The sequence below is a fragment of the Phoxinus phoxinus genome, assembly GCF_949152265.1.
Source record: "Phoxinus phoxinus genome assembly, chromosome: 11".
Classification (NCBI taxonomy): Eukaryota; Metazoa; Chordata; class Actinopteri; order Cypriniformes; family Leuciscidae; genus Phoxinus; species Phoxinus phoxinus.
In genome coordinates, this window is record NC_136886.1 from 7,999,834 (window position 1) to 8,017,241 (window position 17,408).

Here is a 17,408-nt window from a genome sequence, read left to right on the forward strand (position 1 = left end):
AAATTTTCATAGTTTTAATGTTCAAGTTGAAATGGGTGAATTCACTTCTAGTTTTTAAAATGATTGATTTTAGTTTTAAATGTTTTATTTTTAATTGTATTTAGACAAAATCCCATAGACGCAGTAAATCAGTGTTATATAAGTATCATTGAGATACTATTATAGTTTTTATTAATAATTTTACATTTGTTTTTTTTTATAATTTCTGTTTTTTTTGTTTTTTTTCATTTATTTTATTTATCATTATTTTAATTTGTTTTTAAGCCTATAGTTGTTTCTTAGTTTTTATTTTAGTCTTAGTTACTTTAGTACATCAAGTTAAACTAAATGAGAGGTTTCATTGGCAACTATAGCTGAAATAAAATAAGTTTAAGTTTTCTTTCTTTATATATTTTTTTATGGTTTTAGTTAACTATAATAACCCTGTTTTGAAGGAGGGACCCAAACCATATCTAGCGACCAGAATATCATAATCTTTTGACTTTTGACCAGTAAGCAACCATGAAATCAAGCAACCCAGCAACCGCATAGCAACCATTTTCCTGTGATTGTTTGTGTATGTGTCTACAGGGCCGAGTGCAAATAGAGAACGGCGCTCTCTCCATCTCTTCGCTAAACCTCTCAGATGGCGGGATGTATCAGTGTGTAGCGGAGAACAAGCATGGCATCATTTATTCCAGCGCCGAACTGATGGTGCTTGGTACGACTTCTGCGTTTCCACAGCCTGCTCTCCATCCTTCATTTGAATGATAAAACCTTGAGTAGTCACAGCCCAAGCTCAAATTACAAGGCAGCACTGAAAACATCCATGTGATTAAGTGCTCCATTGTAACACTCATATTTCCTCTTTATTGATTCTGAAATGTATTAATTTTAATCAGAACACATTGGTCAGTATTGCTGGGACGAGGCCAGTGTCAAATAAATGGCGTCTTTTGAAGATACAGCACAGAATGGCACAGCAAAATGTAGGTTTAGTTAAAGACAAATGGCCTGGAAGCAGCCAGTGGAAGCGGACAGCTTTATTTGTTAAGTCCTTTAGACTTTTCTAAAAGGCTTTCTTCCTTTTTTTCGCCAGAGGCTGTTTGAACGTCAATTGCTGTTCATCACAGATTCCATTGAGTGTGAGTCTGAGGACTAAATCTCTCTGTCTCCTACAGCCTCTGCTCCCAGCTTCTCCCAGAATCCTTTGAGCCGAGTGCTTAAGGCTCGCTCGGGTAGTGACGTTAGCCTAGATTGCAGACCACATGCTTCGCCCAGAGCCATTAGCCTGTGGAAAAAAGGGACCGAGATACTGCAAAGAAGCGAAAGGTATTTAGCTTTTGAGTTTATGTTTTATCACATTGAAGATTTTTTTAGTTTTTTGTGATGTTTATTAATTATCTATTACTCTCAAGGATTTCCCTCTTCCCCAATGGAACTCTTAAGATTGCCAACGTAACTAAGCGAGATGGAGGTAGTTACACGTGCATCGCTAAAAATCAGTTTGGCACAGCTAGCACAACAGGAAGACTGATAATCACAGGTGAGTCATTGTGTGTTATATTCTCGATCAAAGTGTTTTAGTGCATATTGCGATTCGAATTCTGCTTGCAAGATTTTTCTTGCACTGTTTCTCTCACCTCACTATTTACTGTGCCCCTTTTCTATGTTCCTTTACAATTTAAAAAAAAATAAAGCCAAGGAAAAATAAAAAAATATTGTTCTCCAAGCAAAGAGAACAATATCTAATTATATTTATTGTAAAAAAAAATCAGATTCTTTTCTCTCAAAAATGTTTTGGGATTCTTTTGATAATGATACATTTAGCTTTAGACTCTAAAGTAGCTTTGGATGAATAACAGCTTTATTTTTGCCGTGCAGAAAATACACAGCCCAGTTCACTCTTATTGTTGACTCAGATACTGTACTCTTGATGGTTTAACTATGATTAGCTTTGAATGAAATGCCACATCTGGCACGTATCATAATGCATTGCTTCAGCTGTTTCAAGAAATGTATTAGCCAACTGACATCTTCATTCTTCTAAGTTTCTGTTGTCATCACTGTCAGCCTTTCAAGTAAAAAAAAATCACAAAGCATAAGATTTGTTTTATATAATCAAGCAGACTGAGAAGTCTCACACAATGCCTCTACTCGGTTTCAAGACAAATAGCTTTGGTTGTCAAGTCTCTCTATGTCTAAAAGTTTTAAGAGATCTTTTCAAACTCTTGTTTAAGTAATAGTTAACCCAAAAATGTTAAGTCTGTCATCATTTACTCATCCTCATGTTGTTCAGAACTCAGAACACAAAAGGAGAAAATATGAAGAATGGACTTAATTTCTGTCTTCATTTCTCGTTTTGTGATTCACTGAAGAAATAGTTTTGGACAGCTTTGGAACTACATGAAGTTGAGTAAAATAAATATTATCTTTGGGTGAACTGGCCCTTTAAGTTAGCCGCCTACATTGTGGCCGTATAAAACATTCTCTTCTCAAGTTTAGTTCATATGCCCTCTTGCATGCTTCAATCTTCCACACAGCGCTAATTACTCATTGTTAAGGTCATCCTTAATTGCTGTGGCCATTATCCATGCGGATTGTTATATCCTCGTTAAGCTATAGGATGAATGTTATTCCTCACTTTTGTTCTTCATTACATAGGTTACGGGTTTAATCAGCAGTATTTTCATGGCAAATCAGAAGAAACTCATTAGCTATGTACCATTGAGACCTCTGTGTGAGCCCATACGTCTTTTGCAGGGTTTCTCTTTCTTCTCTTCCTTGTATTTTTCTCTCATTATGTTTTTGTCATGCACCGGCAGTTGACCTCCTTAATGTAATTTAATTAAAATGACCTTTCCATCACAAAGTACCTTCACCCAACTGTATTCTGCTCACAGTAGACATGCTGCCAATTCATTTGGCTCTTATTAAAATCCACTTTATGTTCTTCTCAAATTAATAGTCCCCATATGGAAAGACAGCAGCCAAAAATCTAAGTATAGCACCTAGAAATTATGATTATTTATTACAGCAATAAACCACCGCAGGCTGTGGTAAAACTGCTAACCCACAGCCTCGAGTGCATGGCCTACTGCTCAGGACCATAGCAATGTAATACACTGATGTTCAATACATACATTAATAATAATAATCACAATAGGGTCATTCATGCAGATAATTTTATGTCCCAATCATACAGAATTTGAATTAATATATTATATAGGTAAAATATTGTAAAAACATTTGAATTAATTTATAAACAATGTATAAATAACATTGGTGTCTCATTTTTAAAATTCTAAGTGATTCATTTATATATTTTTTTCCTCATGTCCTCAATATAATAATTTTAGTCTTTTGTTTACTTTTTAACAGTTCAAATGTGGCTCATCCAATCATGCTTTGCATTATAAATAAATGAATATATTGATGTATTACTTGCTTAAATTGTTGGGTTAAAATGTGACTTAACTATTTTGAAATATTTGTTATTGATGCATTTAATTATTTAGTGAAATATAAGTGTATTTATAATTTACATTTGTCTGTTGCGGTGGATTTTACAGTAGAATAAAGTATGCAGCCTACCCTTCTGGAACAGCCTTTGGGTCGGGAGCATTATGCCTTAAAATGCTTTCAGAGACAGCTCGCTAGGTTTTTGGAACAGAGTGATTGTCTTGTTGTTTGCCTGGTCACAGAAGAAGTTCTCTCGCTTTAGTTTGTGTCCCAGAGCTAAACTGACAGACTGTGTTGGCACTGTAACTAACAGAGCCCACGAGGATCAGCCAAGGCCCCAGCAGCACTGAAATCACTGTGGGGGAGAGCATCGTGCTTCTCTGCCAGGTGACTGCCGATCCAGCCTTGGACGTGGCCTTCTCCTGGGCCTTCAACGGTCAGCCCATCGATTTCCATCAAGACGTGAACCACTTCGAGCGAGTGGGAGGGGTGAGTATTGTGGTTTTAGGGCAATATGGCAACCTCAGCACCCTCATCCCACACCACCACCAGGGAGCGTATCTTGGAAAACAGGATTTTCATTGCTGTTTTGGAAAAAAAAAAGGGTTTGATACTGTGTAGACATAATCTAACATTCACAAATCATTTATGGAGACTTGACTGCAACTGCAGGTCTGAAATGAATGACTAAATTGCAGTAAACACTAGTGCAAGTGTATTTCATAAAAAAATAAATATGCTCTGAATTTGTAGAATATTACGGAGCCCATAAAGGGACATGGTGGTGGAAAAAAATATGAGATGGTAAGAAAAATAATAAATCTATGTTTTTGCGTTCTCTCGCAAACGGTTTGCGTTCCCTTGAGACGTTTCTAGGGGGAACCTGAAACATTTGCGATTGAATGTAAAATCACTGGCAAATAAGTTTTCCTCCCACATCCTTTTAGGGGCTTCGTAGAATATGGTCCTTTTAATGAAGTACGAGAAATTTGTCATGAGAAATCTGTACAATAAATTGCGTGTTGTCATTTCTTAACAAATTCAAAGTAAGATGAGTTTATTTGAGTAATTTGTTTTTTTTTGTGCTCAGCATGTAATGCAGTTAATTGTATTGAATAGATCTCAAACACGAGCACTTGGACTACTGGAACTGGGTTTTAATCGAATCATTGTGCTGGACAGGAACAAGCTATTTGGACTTTGAATGCTCTCTCTCAAAGAGATTTGCCAGCTGTTATGTCTGTCGTTTGAAATTCATCCCATTCTTGCGATGCATTTTACCTTCTTGTTCTGGGTCATTCTGTTGCTGACTTGCATTGAATGTGAATGATTCAACATGTATACCAAACAGATGTTCTTTACAAACTCAACCAGGGAAATAGGCCAGATCAATTAGGAGTCTTGTTCCCATTTTACCCCTCCAGTTTCACGGGACGTTTTAAATCTCAGGGGAGACAATTCCTTATTGCAGCAGGACTCCAATGAATTAAAATCCTGCCTTATAAGAAATGCTCTGTGTTGTCACATTCCATTTTGCTGTTTTAGTTTAGATTTTTCCTTGGTTGGCTATAGGGGTTTGAACAGAATAATAAACAGCTCTTGATCATTTACTATCAAGGATTTGTCTGAGAGGGCCTTTAAATGGTTCATTTAATAGGCAAATCATAACTTCCTAAATTGTATTGAGCTGAAAATGGATATTATATTATATTATGGTTCTATAACTTATTTATTTTAAAAAAATATTAGTAGAATATTATTTATTCTAAAATAAATGCAAATAATAGCATTTTCCCCCTCTCCCTTGGGCCTTGATTCGGGCCACTCGAACCCACGGCCAAGCCCTGCCTTTTATTGTCATGTGATGGTGGCTGCGTAAAGTTCATACATGGGCTTCTCTCAAGGGCAATTACAAATGACATTGACGTATGCAGATGGGGGTTATAATGAGATATGGCTTTCACGGATTCACACTTTCTCTGCTCCCAAAGATTACGCCTTCCGTCTCAGCAGCCTCTGATGAGTGCATTACCATAATTAAACATCACCCGCTCCACGGTCTTCCCTGTCCAACCCTGAAATTTCGGAGTCCATTGAACCATTGAATAGGCTATCTTATTGATATTGATTGAGTTTAAAGCATTTTTTGCGGGGGAATTGAACTTGATTGAGAGGAAACCACAGTCAAACATAAGTGCTGGTCCTGTTTTGAGAGCATGGAGGGCATCAGACACTTTTATGCACTATTACAGTAGAGAAGTGGTTTGGGGATGGTAGACCACTAGAGACATCAATGTGATATGTAGGATTTAGCTTTTATGAACTTGGGCATACTTTATTTATAAGCCAGGGAGAAACACAGAGATAAATTGTGTCTGCACTCTTGGAGTTTCATCATTAAAAAAAAAAAAAATTGTTTATTTTATTTTTAAATATTTAGTTATCATCTTAATAGGAAAAATAGATTACTTTTTTAATTGTATTATTTATTTTTAGAAAGTCAATGTCGGTTCATCAAACCAACAGCATTTAATCAGAAAACCCTTTCAATTAAATTATTTAAGTTTAATTTAATTTGCTTCTTTCGCACGCTGTGCTGTCTTATGCTTAGCTATTAATTTAAAATGAAGTCTGTACCAGAAATGCAGAGTCTTTGAGTTATCTGCTTATGCTTATCTGGAACAATATTCACTCTCACTCTGCATGTTCTTAGTTCATTTACCTGGTCCTGGCTCATGTAATTGTGGAATAATTAGTATCGTCTTACCAATTAGCCGCAGTGTGTGTGTTTTACTGAGCTCCTGTGTGTCTGAGAGAGCTAATTCTGAGTGAATCCCTGAGGCTAGTCACCGAGGCTGTTTATGAAGGTCCACACATATCTCAAGAGCACAGGAGCCATTTTAAAGTGATGGATGAGTGTCTGAGTATGTCCAAATCTGCAGATAGCATGACAGGGGACAGCACCTGCCTTTATTTTGGTGATAATTACATAGTAAAATGGTAGCACATATTGTTGTTGAAAACAGGTTCTTTGTTACTCAAGCTATAATAACTCTGCAGTTGCGAGTGTCCCAAATATGTGTGTGACACAGATCTGGTTTGTTGGATGACCACGTCTGAATTATTAGGGGCCAAGCACTGAAAGTGCGGAGGCACCTATTGTTTTTGTTGGCGTTCTTATTATTATTAGGGGCCAAGCACTGAAAGTGCGGAGGCACCTATTGTTTTTGTTGGCGTTCTTATTATTATTCTTCCGTTTCTTCTTCTTCTTCCGCCATTGAAGTCTATGGCAGCCCTATGAACCGCTTGCGGGAAAGTTGATTTTATTTGACATTCTGATAGAGGACAGTCCCAACATTAAATACACCAATTTTGGTGTCTCCAACTCATTCCCTCTAGCGCCACCAACAGTCCAAAGTTTCACTCATGTCTATGCTGATAACTTTTGAACCGTAAGGGCTAGAATCAAAATTCTTTTTTCCTCTGATTCCTGAGCTCACGACGATTCGATTGCACCCTATGACGTCATTTTCCGTCATAATAGTTTTCCCGCCATTTTGAATTTTCCAAAAAACCTACTTTTTCGAACTCCTCCTAGGCCGTTGCTCTGAATTTCACGAAAATTGAACCAGATCAACTCCAGACCATGACGACAAAAAGTTATGGAATTCAAGTTAATTCGAATTACTGTTCTCGAATACCGCGCAAATAAATTTTACGTAGCGCTTGCAAAAACAGACGTAAGGCCGTATCTCCACAACGCTTTATCGGATTCAGACCAAATTTGGTACATGTCATCACAAGCATGACCTGAGGCTACATGCTGCGTTTCGGCGCAGTGCCACCTACTGGTCCGGAGATATGAAGAATTTATATTTTTGCTTATAACTTCTGAACGGTTTGTCCAAAAATCACAAAAGTGGTCTCGTTAGATTCAGGGCATCGTGCTGAGTCGACTGATATCCAATTTTCCCATATCGGCCATTTTGGCTGTCGGCCATTTTGAATTATGTGCTAAAATGCTGTATTTTATGAACGCATGAACGTATCGTTACGAAACTCAGTATGGGTCATCAGTACAACGCCCTAAAAGTACTCAAAAATTTATGAGACAGCGCCACCTTTTGGTCAAAAGTTATAATGAAATTTCCAAAAATGCTAATAACTTTTGAATAAATTTGCCTATAGTAATGACACTGATCTCAATAGATTCCTTGGGTTATGCTGAAAACATAGATACCAATTTTGCCATAGTCAATCAAAGTTCCTGTCCGCCATCTTTATTTTCTTTTAAAACCTACTTTTTCGAACTCCTCCTAGACCGAACGTCCGATTTTCACCAAAATCGGATCGTGTCATCTCCAGACTGTGCCGAGTAAAAGTTATGGATTTCGTGTTGATAGACAAAACCGTTTTCGTATACCGCAGTGGCAAAGTTGAGGCATGATGCCAAAATGACTATTCAGGCTTTATATCTGCAATGCCTTGACATATTGACACCAAACTTTGTATGTGTCATTGTCACTTCACTCTGACCACATCACATCAGTTTCGTAACTGCGCCACCTATTGGTCGAAAGTGATAATCATATTTTTAGTTATTGTATGTGATTTTTCAACCATTTTGCCAAAATTCATCTTCAAATGTCTTTAATTGCTCCTTGCTGCAGTGGGTCTCACACTCCCAGCCACTTTGGCATGTCTTGTCGTCTTGCTTGCGCTTGGCCCCGGTGATTGCTGCTTGCAGCTATATTTATTCTTCCGTTTCTTCTTCTTCTTCTTCTTCTTCCGCCATTGAAGTCTATGGCAGCCCTATGAACCGCTTGCGGGAAAGTTGATTTTATTTGACATTCTGATAGAGGACAGTCCCAACATTAAATACACCAATTTTGGTGTCTCCAACTCATTCCCTCTAGCGCCACCAACAGTCCAAAGTTTCACTCATGTCTATGCTGATAACTTTTGAACCGTAAGGGCTAGAATCAAAATTCTTTTTTCCTCTGATTCCTGAGCTCAGGACGATTCGATTGCACCCTATGACGTCATTTTCCGTCATAATAGTTTTCCCGCCATTTTGAATTTTCCAAAAAACCTACTTTTTCGAACTCCTCCTAGGCCGTTGCTCCGAATTTCACGAAAATTGAACCAGATCAACTCCAGACCATGACGATAAAAAGTTATGGAATTCAAGTTGATTCGAATTACCGTTCTCGAATACCGCGCAAATAAATTTTACGTAGCGCTTGCGAAAACAGACGTAAGGCCGTATCTCCACAACGCTTTATCGGATTCAGACCAAATTTGGTACATGTCATCACAAGCATGACCTGAAGCTACATGCTGCGTTTCGGCGCAGCGCCACCTACTGGTCCGGAGATATGAAGAATTTATATTTTTGCTTATAACTTCTGAACGGTTTGTCCAAAAATCACAAAAGTGGTCTCGTTAGATTCAGGGCATCGTGCTGAGTCGACTGATATCCAATTTTCCCATATCGGCCATTTTGGCTGTCGGCCATTTTGAATTATGTGCTAAAATGCTGTATTTTATGAACGCATGAACGTATCGTTACGAAACTCAGTATGGGTCATCAGTACAACGCCCTAAAAGTACTCAAAAATTTATGAGACAGCGCCACCTTTTGGTCAAAAGTTATAATGAAATTTCCAAAAATGCTAATAACTTTTGAATAAATTTGCCTATAGTAATGACACTGATCTCAATAGATTCCTTGGGTTATGCTGAAAACATAGATACCAATTTTGCCATAGTCAATCAAAGTTCCTGTCCGCCATCTTTATTTTCTTTTAAAACCTACTTTTTCGAACTCCTCCTAGACCGAACGTCCGATTTTCACCAAAATCGGATCGTGTTATCTCCAGACTGTGCCGAGTAAAAGTTATGGATTTCGTGTCGATAGACAAAACCGTTTTCGTATACCGCAGTGGCAAAGTTGAGGCATGATGCCAAAATGACTATTCAGGCTTTATATCTGCACACCAAACTTTGTATGTGTCATTGTCACTTCACTCTGACCACATCACATCAGTTTCGTAACTGCGCCACCTATTGGTCGAAAGTGATAATCATATTTTTAGTTATTGTATGTGATTTTTCAACCATTTTGCCAAAATTCATCTTCAAATGTCTTTAATTGCTCCTTGCTGCAGTGGGTCTCACACTCCCAGCCACTTTGGCATGTCTTGTCGTCTTGCTTGCGCTTGGCCCCGGTGATTGCTGCTTGCAGCTATATTTCTTTTTGTTTTAGTAGTTTGACTTTTGAGTGAACACTTGGCTCATGCATTTTATTTGTTACTTTATTTTATGTTTTACATCAATCTAACACCAATTTCAACTTTATTTTATGCTTGGTTTACCTTTAGTGTGAATCATAAAATAATTTATATTGAATCCTGTTTAAGTTGTAGTACATGTTTGCGTCTCCCTTTCTGTAATTTTTTGGAAATAGTACCAGAATTGAGTTGCACGAGCCAAAAATGACAGTGCTTGAGGTTATGTATTGATTCATGAAATATGCCCAGACAGCGACAGTGTCGGCCCAGATCTGGCCCACATCTGGTACGTGTGGATTCCATGACCGACTCTATGTTGCTAACACCCAGGGTGTTATGAATGATAATGCATCACACTTACTATAAAACTAGTGTTTAGCATTAGAGATAGGGTTTGGTGTCTTGTGCTGTAACAACACGATAAATTATTAAAGCGGTAATCTTTATATTGTGTTTCCACTTTTCCAACAGAGCTTTTCCGGTGATCTTATGATTCGAAACATCCAGCTTAATCATGGTGGGAAATACGTTTGCCTTGTTGATACCGACGTCGAGAGTTTGTCTGCTGACGCAATATTAGTTGTTAAAGGTAGGAACAAATTGTCTTCGGTTTATGTCTACATGCACAATATTTGCCTTCTTCCACAGTGAAGAGTTTCCTGCGAGGTGTGTATTTCAATAAAAGGGCACTGCTAATGTAGCAAGAGTTCAGAGAGTGCTAAATGTGTCACTTGGGATGTTTTATGGGGCCTCGTCTTTGCTGCTGCGTTTTTGTGAGTCACATTGGTATTCATGGTCATTACACATCACGGTTCTGTCCCAGGTGTTTGGAGAGGAGCTGTTTATCATAGAGGATGTCTTTAATTGGCTCATTTACACATCGGCTAAGCAGCACGACGGGCCCCAGAATGCAGTGCAAATGAAGAGAAAACATTTAAATGGCAGAGAGTTATTTGGAGCAGAAATGTGAACCATTTAGTTGCACATATACAAGCGTACACACATTACACACAACTTGTCGCCCTTGCTAAAACTGATGCAAGCATACACAAACACAAGCTTGCCATGTCTAACACCTTAGAACACACACACTCCTAAACAATAGTCTTCTTTTAATCAGAGTGAGGCAGTTTCCAAGTCATCAATATGCACAGTGCATGGGCCAAATGTAACATTTGAGCAGGTGTGAAGTATAATCAAATGCTCCTAATTAATTCAATTCCTTATGGGCTATGTGATTGAGTCAGGTCCCCCCAGCCCCCCAGACTTGGTCGTGGTGGAGGAGGTCACAGACAGCACGGCCCAGCTGTCCTGGAGCCCAGGCCAGGACAACGGAAGTCCCATAACAGGATATGTCATCCAGGGCAGGACTCCCTTTACTGTCGGCTGGCAAGCTGTCGACACAGGTACATCACCCATCTCAGACACATGCCATTGTGTTTGTCTGTACATGGAAATAATATCCATGTGATCAGCACATGGAAATATTACATTAAAAAAAAAACAATCTCAATGAAAAAGCTGAATTATGATTTACTTTATAAAGTCATATATATATATATATATATATATATATATATATATATATATATATATATATATATATATATATATATATATAAGCCTACAATGTATGTAATATTAGTTTTTAGTATATTTGTTTTTTATATGGAAGCTTGTTTCTGCCACAGAATAAAAAACAAAAAGGAAATTGCAACTTTTTATCTCAGAATTGCATGATATAAACTTGCAATTGTGAGTTATAAAGTCAGAATTGTGAGATTAAACTCGCAATTGCGAGACAAAAGTGAGAATTGAAAGTTTATATCTCACAATTCTTACTTTTATCACGCAGTTCTGAGAAAAAAGTCAGAATTGCCTTTTTTATGTTTTATTCAGTGGCGGAAACAAGCTTCCTTCGTTATTTTATTTAGTTTTAATTTTATTTTCATTTCCGTTTTAATTTTAGTGCGTAAACTTACAATTGCTATTGTATTTTACTGTTCTTCTTATCCTCAGTTCCTGAGGTGATCAATGGGAATACTTTGACGGCAACCGTTGTGGGTTTAAACGCCTGGGTGGATTATGAGTTCAGAGTGCTGGCCAGTAACAGTGTCGGCATGGGAGAGCCCAGTCCCCCATCTACCAAGATCAGAACAGAAGATGCTGGTGAGTATGCTAGTGTGAGACTCCCCTGGATCTCTTTCTATTTCAGACAGGCTCTAAAATTGAAAGCACTGGAGCAAACCATACATCCTCAATTCTCCTGTCATCTGTCACATCCATCACTTTTACTCCACATGCAACACTCAAACCTATGCATTCTTTTATTCACAAAATTTCTAAAGGGGCTGGTTTAAAGAAGGTAGAATATCTGTGAGAGTGATAGTTTGGAGTCTTAATGTGATGAAAATTTAAATACACTTTTAATGCTCAAACTTGCAATGAAAAATCCCAATCAGAGCTCTGCCGGCAGCTTTTTAATCTCTTCTTCTTTGGGTTTTTGCCCGCAGTACCTGACACAGCTCCCACTGATGTTGGAGGCGGAGGAGGTACCAAATCGGAATTAGTGATAACATGGGAGGTAAGTCATTTGTCAGATTTTACTGCTACCTCGGCCAGCCTGGGCTAAATGCCGGTGCTTAATTGTGTAGAATGAAATGTAGCCATTTTATGATCGGTGTAGCCCTCCCTCCTGCCCTCTAGACTCCAGACTTTAATACTTCTCCAAATGGAAGTCAACTCAGGACCAGAGAGTTTCTTAGAAGTTTATTTCACTCACAAATAGGCTTGATTCTGTTCAGATGCATAATGGAAGAAGTAAGGGTTTAGCAAGGGAAAATTCTGACATTATTTTGCTGTTTGGCATAAGACATTCTGCAGAAATGTGCATTTGCATTTGACTTTCAAAGCCTTTTGTGAACTGTAGCAGTGATTTAGTGCATTTCAGCTAACCTAAAAACTACCACATTTTTGCATACTATTCTGTAACTGTCCTGGTTCAACAGTGAGTGGAGTGGCACAATAGCAATTTCAGCAAAAGTAGAGTAATAAAAACAGTAAAAGACATTTGCAATGCTGCTTATTCAACAACAGTTAGAAGTACCTTTCAAAAGTTCAGAAATATATATTTTATTCAGCAAGGATGCATTAAATTGATCAAAAGTGACTAATAAATTCATAATGTTAAACAATTATTTTTCAAATAAATGCTGTCTTTTGAGATCAAAACAATCATGTAACACAAAACAAATGTATCACGGTGTCCACCAAAATATTAAGCAGCACAACTGTTTTCAACATTGTTTATAATAAGAAAGGTTATCTTGAGCAGCAAATCAGCATAATATATTTATTTTTAAAGGACCACATGACACTGAAGACTGAAGTAATGATGTTGAAAATTCACAGGAATAAATTACATTTTAATGTATTGACCTAGAAAACAGATATTTTAATGAACAAAATGTAGCCTTTGTTAAAATAAAAGACTTTCGAAACCATTAAAAATCGTACCAACCCCAAACCTTTGAACAGCAGTGTAAGTATTGTTGTTTTTTAACCATATTTATTACCATATCACTTTTTTTAGGTGAGTTAAGTCCTTTAAATGTTCCATATAGTCTCTCTATGAGGTTATGAAACTTGCATGCATAACAATAAAAAAAAAGACAATTGAGAAAGAAAGCGGTCTTTAAACTAAGTGCTAATAAAGCCCTGTTGTCATGTGGGTCAGTTGGTGTGTTGACCTCAATTTGTTTTAATATCACTATAGTTTTGTGTTCCACTTTAAGCCTGTTCCAGAGGAGTTGCAGAACGGAGAGGGCTTTGGTTATATCATTGCTTTCCGGCCAGTGGGCATGGTAACTTGGACCCGCGCCGTAATCTCGGCACCCAGCGTCACCCGCTACGTTTTCCGCAATGACACCATTCCACCATTCTCGCCATTCAATGTCAAAGTGGGAGCGTTCAACAACCGCGGAGAAGGACCTTTCAGCACTATTGCAACAGTGTTCTCCGCAGAAGAAGGTAGAGCTGGATTTATGTACATCAACACTCACAAACACATGTGCATAATAACTTTCTTAACCTTATTTTTGGTACAGATGTTAAGTGATAAAAGTAACTGGTAACAACTTGTAAGGTCATTTAATTATATATTTATGACTGATAACAATGTGATGGCCATATTGTAATTTTTATTTTTCAAGCCACTTTTATAGACAATAGTGTTTACATTACATATAATTTAATTAAAGTGGTCCTATAATGCCCTTTTCACAAGATGTAAAATAAGTCTCTGATGTCCCCAGAGTATGTATGAGAAGTTTTAGCTCAAAATACTCCACAGATATGTTTTTATAGCATGTTAAAATTGTCACTTTTTGGAAGTGAGCAAAAACACGTCGTTTTTGTGTCCCTTTAAATGCAAATGAGCTGCTGCTCCCGGCACAGAGGGCGGAGCTTTAAGAGCTTGTGTGTTAGCAGCTCCGATTACCTCACACAGACACGCACTGAAAATTTCTGAAACTTTTAGCTTTCTATGTTCAAACCGGAGTCAGACAACAATGGAGAGACTCAAGAAAAAGTGACAACATGTAGAATGCAACAGGACATTTCTGAAAGGTTAGTTGATGAATTTATGTAGCTGATGTGGAGTTAACCATCTTCTAGTCATTGATTAGCATATTCTGTCATGATAATCTATCAATCCCGTTCCCGGGGGGGCAGGGTTTATGCAAATTTTAGGGTTAGTGATGTCACTAACCCATGAAGCTCTATGTAGTCCCTACCAGGTGTTTGTTGTAGTCCTTAAAAAACAATTTCTGTAAAAGAAAATATCTCCCTTTGCGTCGTAACTTTGCAGATGTTGCAAACAGCAACATTACACACTAACTAAAGTTAAAAAAGTGAAATCATAATCAACCACCCCTTGATACATTTACAAAAAGCAGTAAGTTAAGAGAGGAAGTGTGGCACTGTAACGCCGGTGCGGCTGAAGCAGAGAAGAGGCAGGATCCAGATGCAGCACACGTTTTATTAACACACTAGAAAACAGGATAACAGGACTCGGGAACGAGAACAACCAACATCAACGTTAAACATTAAACAAGAACTCACAAGGACAGGACAGAAACACAGGTCTTAAATAATCAGAGACAAACGAGCTAAACAGGATAACAAGGGGGCGTGGGAAAAATAAGAGACACCTGGGAAAACTAATAGACAAGACAGGGAACACTAATCATGACATAGCCCCCCCACAAAGGAGCGGCTTCCAGACGCTCCAAACACGAACCAGGCGGGGGGCAGAGCGAAAGCGATCCTGGGGGAGGGACGGAGGGCCAGGCCCGTGCAGGGGAACGGGACCAGGACACAGGCAAGGCGGGCCTGGGCCATGGAGCGTGGGAGACCAGGGCGGAGCATGACGTGACGGCGGCCAGGGCGGAGCATGACGTGACGGCGGCCAGGGCGGAGCATGACGTGACGGCGGCCAGGGCGGAGCATGACGTGACGGCGGCCAGGGCGGAGCATGACGTGACGGCGGCCAGGGCGGAGCATGACGTGACGGCGGCCAGGGCGGAGCATGACGTGACGGCGGCCAGGGCGGAGCATGACGTGACGGCGGCCAGGGCGAAGCATCCTTCATGGCCCTCCAGGGCGAAGCATCCTTCATGGCCCTCACAGGGCACCTCCTGCCCCCCCCCAAAAAATACTTGGGGAAATCCAAGACCTCCAGGCTGGGAACCGCCACCGGAAAAGGCTCCCGAAGCCCGAGATGCGCAGGTAAGGCAAGACGCAGAGGTGGGGCCGGCAGGGCGAGGCGCAGAGGCGGGGCCGGCAGGGCGAGGCGCAGAGGCGGGGCCGGCAGGGCGAGGCGCAGAGGCGGGGCCGGCAGGGCGAGGCGCAGAGGCGGGGCCGGCAGGGCGAGGCGCAGAGGCGGGGCCGGCAGGGCGAGGCGCAGAGGCGGGGCCGGCAGGGCGAGGCGCAGAGGCGGGGCCGGCAGGGCGAGGCGCAGAGGCGGGGCCGGCAGGGCGAGGCGCCTGGGAACGCCCTCCGGAGCCTGGCGAGCCCAACGAGTCCTCCTCCTCCTTCTGCGACGGCGCTTCACTGGGCCTGATTCATTACAGGATGCAGTAGACTCAGTAGAAACACAGGATGCAGTAGACTCCGTAGACTCACAGGATGCACTTGACTCCGTAGACTCACAGGATGCACTTGACTCCGTAGACTCACAGGATGCACTTGACTCCGTAGACTCACAGGATGCACTTGACTCAGTAGACTCACAGGATGCACTTGACTCAGTAGACTCACAGGATGCACTTGACTCAGTAGACTCACAGGATGCACTTGACTCAGTAGACTCACAGGATGCACTTGACTCAGTAGACTCACAGGATGCACTTGACTCAGTAGACTCACAGGATGCACTTGACTCAGTAGACTCACAGGATGCACTTGACTCAGTAGACTCACAGGATGCACTTGACTCAGTAGACTCACAGGATGCACTTGACTCAGTAGACTCACAGGATGCACTTGACTCAGTAGACTCACAGGATGCACTTGACTCAGTAGACTCACAGGATGCACTTGACTCAGTAGACTCACAGGATGCACTTGACTCAGTAGACTCACAGGATGCACTTGACTCAGTAGACTCACAGGATGCACTTGACTCAGTAGACTCACAGGATGCACTTGACTCAGTAGACTCACAGGATGCACTTGACTCAGTAGACTCACAGGATGCACTTGACTCAGTAGACTCACAGGATGCACTTGACTCAGTAGACTCACAGGATGCACTTGACTCAGTAGACTCACAGGATGCACTTGACTCAGTAGACTCACAGGATGCACTTGACTCAGTCGGCTCACTGGGTTCGTCGAGACTGACGTAAAGCTCTGGTCCGTCGAGCGCGGTCTCGGCTGGGTTGACGTGCAGCGCGGGTTCGGCTGGGCTGACGTGCAGCGCGGGTTCGGCTGGGCTGACGTGCAGCGCGGGTTCGGCTGGGCTGACGTGCAGCGCGGGTTCGGCTGGGCTGACGTGCAGCGCGGACTCGGTGGGAACCTCCCGCGGCGTAGGCTTGGCCGAGCACGTGAGAAGCACCGGTTGAATGTAGCCCACGTGAAGCACCCGTACCTCCTCCGCTAAGCCCACTGCGGACGACGAACCGCTCATAGAAAGAGCCCACTCGACATACTGGATCAGAGTCACGGAAGGATCAGGTCCGGGCATCTGTGACCGAAGTGGGTCTGATAATCCCCCGTGGAAGAATATCTTCAAGCACTGGGTGCTCATTTGCGCGAGAGGCGCAAGTCTCATGAACTCCGCGACGTACTCCTCTATGGAGCGATTCTCCTGATGGAGACGGAGAATCTGCACGTCTGGATTCCAGGAAGGCATGGCTGCTGGATCACGTTGCGGTGAGTTCTTCTGTAACGCCGGTGCGGCTGAAGCAGAGAAGAGGCAGGATCCAGATGCAGCACACGTTTTATTAACACACTAGAAAACAGGATAACAGGACTCGGGAACGAGAACAACCAACATCAACGTTAAACATTAAACAAGAACTCACAAGGACAGGACAGAAACACAGGTCTTAAATAATCAGAGACAAACGAGCTAAACAGGATAACAAGGGGGCGTGGGAAAAATAAGAGACA

General features: G+C 40.9%; 1 protein-coding gene across 1 annotated transcript in view; it reads left to right on the top strand.

The window, feature by feature from the left end:
- Nucleotides 1-17,408, top strand: part of cntn3b (contactin 3b) — a 66,738-nt gene that overhangs the window by 38,988 nt on the left and 10,342 nt on the right. The window contains exons 10-18 of the mRNA XM_079629351.1: nucleotides 571-700; nucleotides 1,161-1,311; nucleotides 1,398-1,525; nucleotides 3,755-3,930; nucleotides 10,206-10,323; nucleotides 10,982-11,140; nucleotides 11,754-11,903; nucleotides 12,248-12,318; nucleotides 13,529-13,763. Coding sequence (XP_079485477.1) covers nucleotides 571-700; nucleotides 1,161-1,311; nucleotides 1,398-1,525; nucleotides 3,755-3,930; nucleotides 10,206-10,323; nucleotides 10,982-11,140; nucleotides 11,754-11,903; nucleotides 12,248-12,318; nucleotides 13,529-13,763 — 1,318 coding nt within the window. The remainder of the gene's footprint in view (nucleotides 1-570; nucleotides 701-1,160; nucleotides 1,312-1,397; nucleotides 1,526-3,754; nucleotides 3,931-10,205; nucleotides 10,324-10,981; nucleotides 11,141-11,753; nucleotides 11,904-12,247; nucleotides 12,319-13,528; nucleotides 13,764-17,408) is intronic.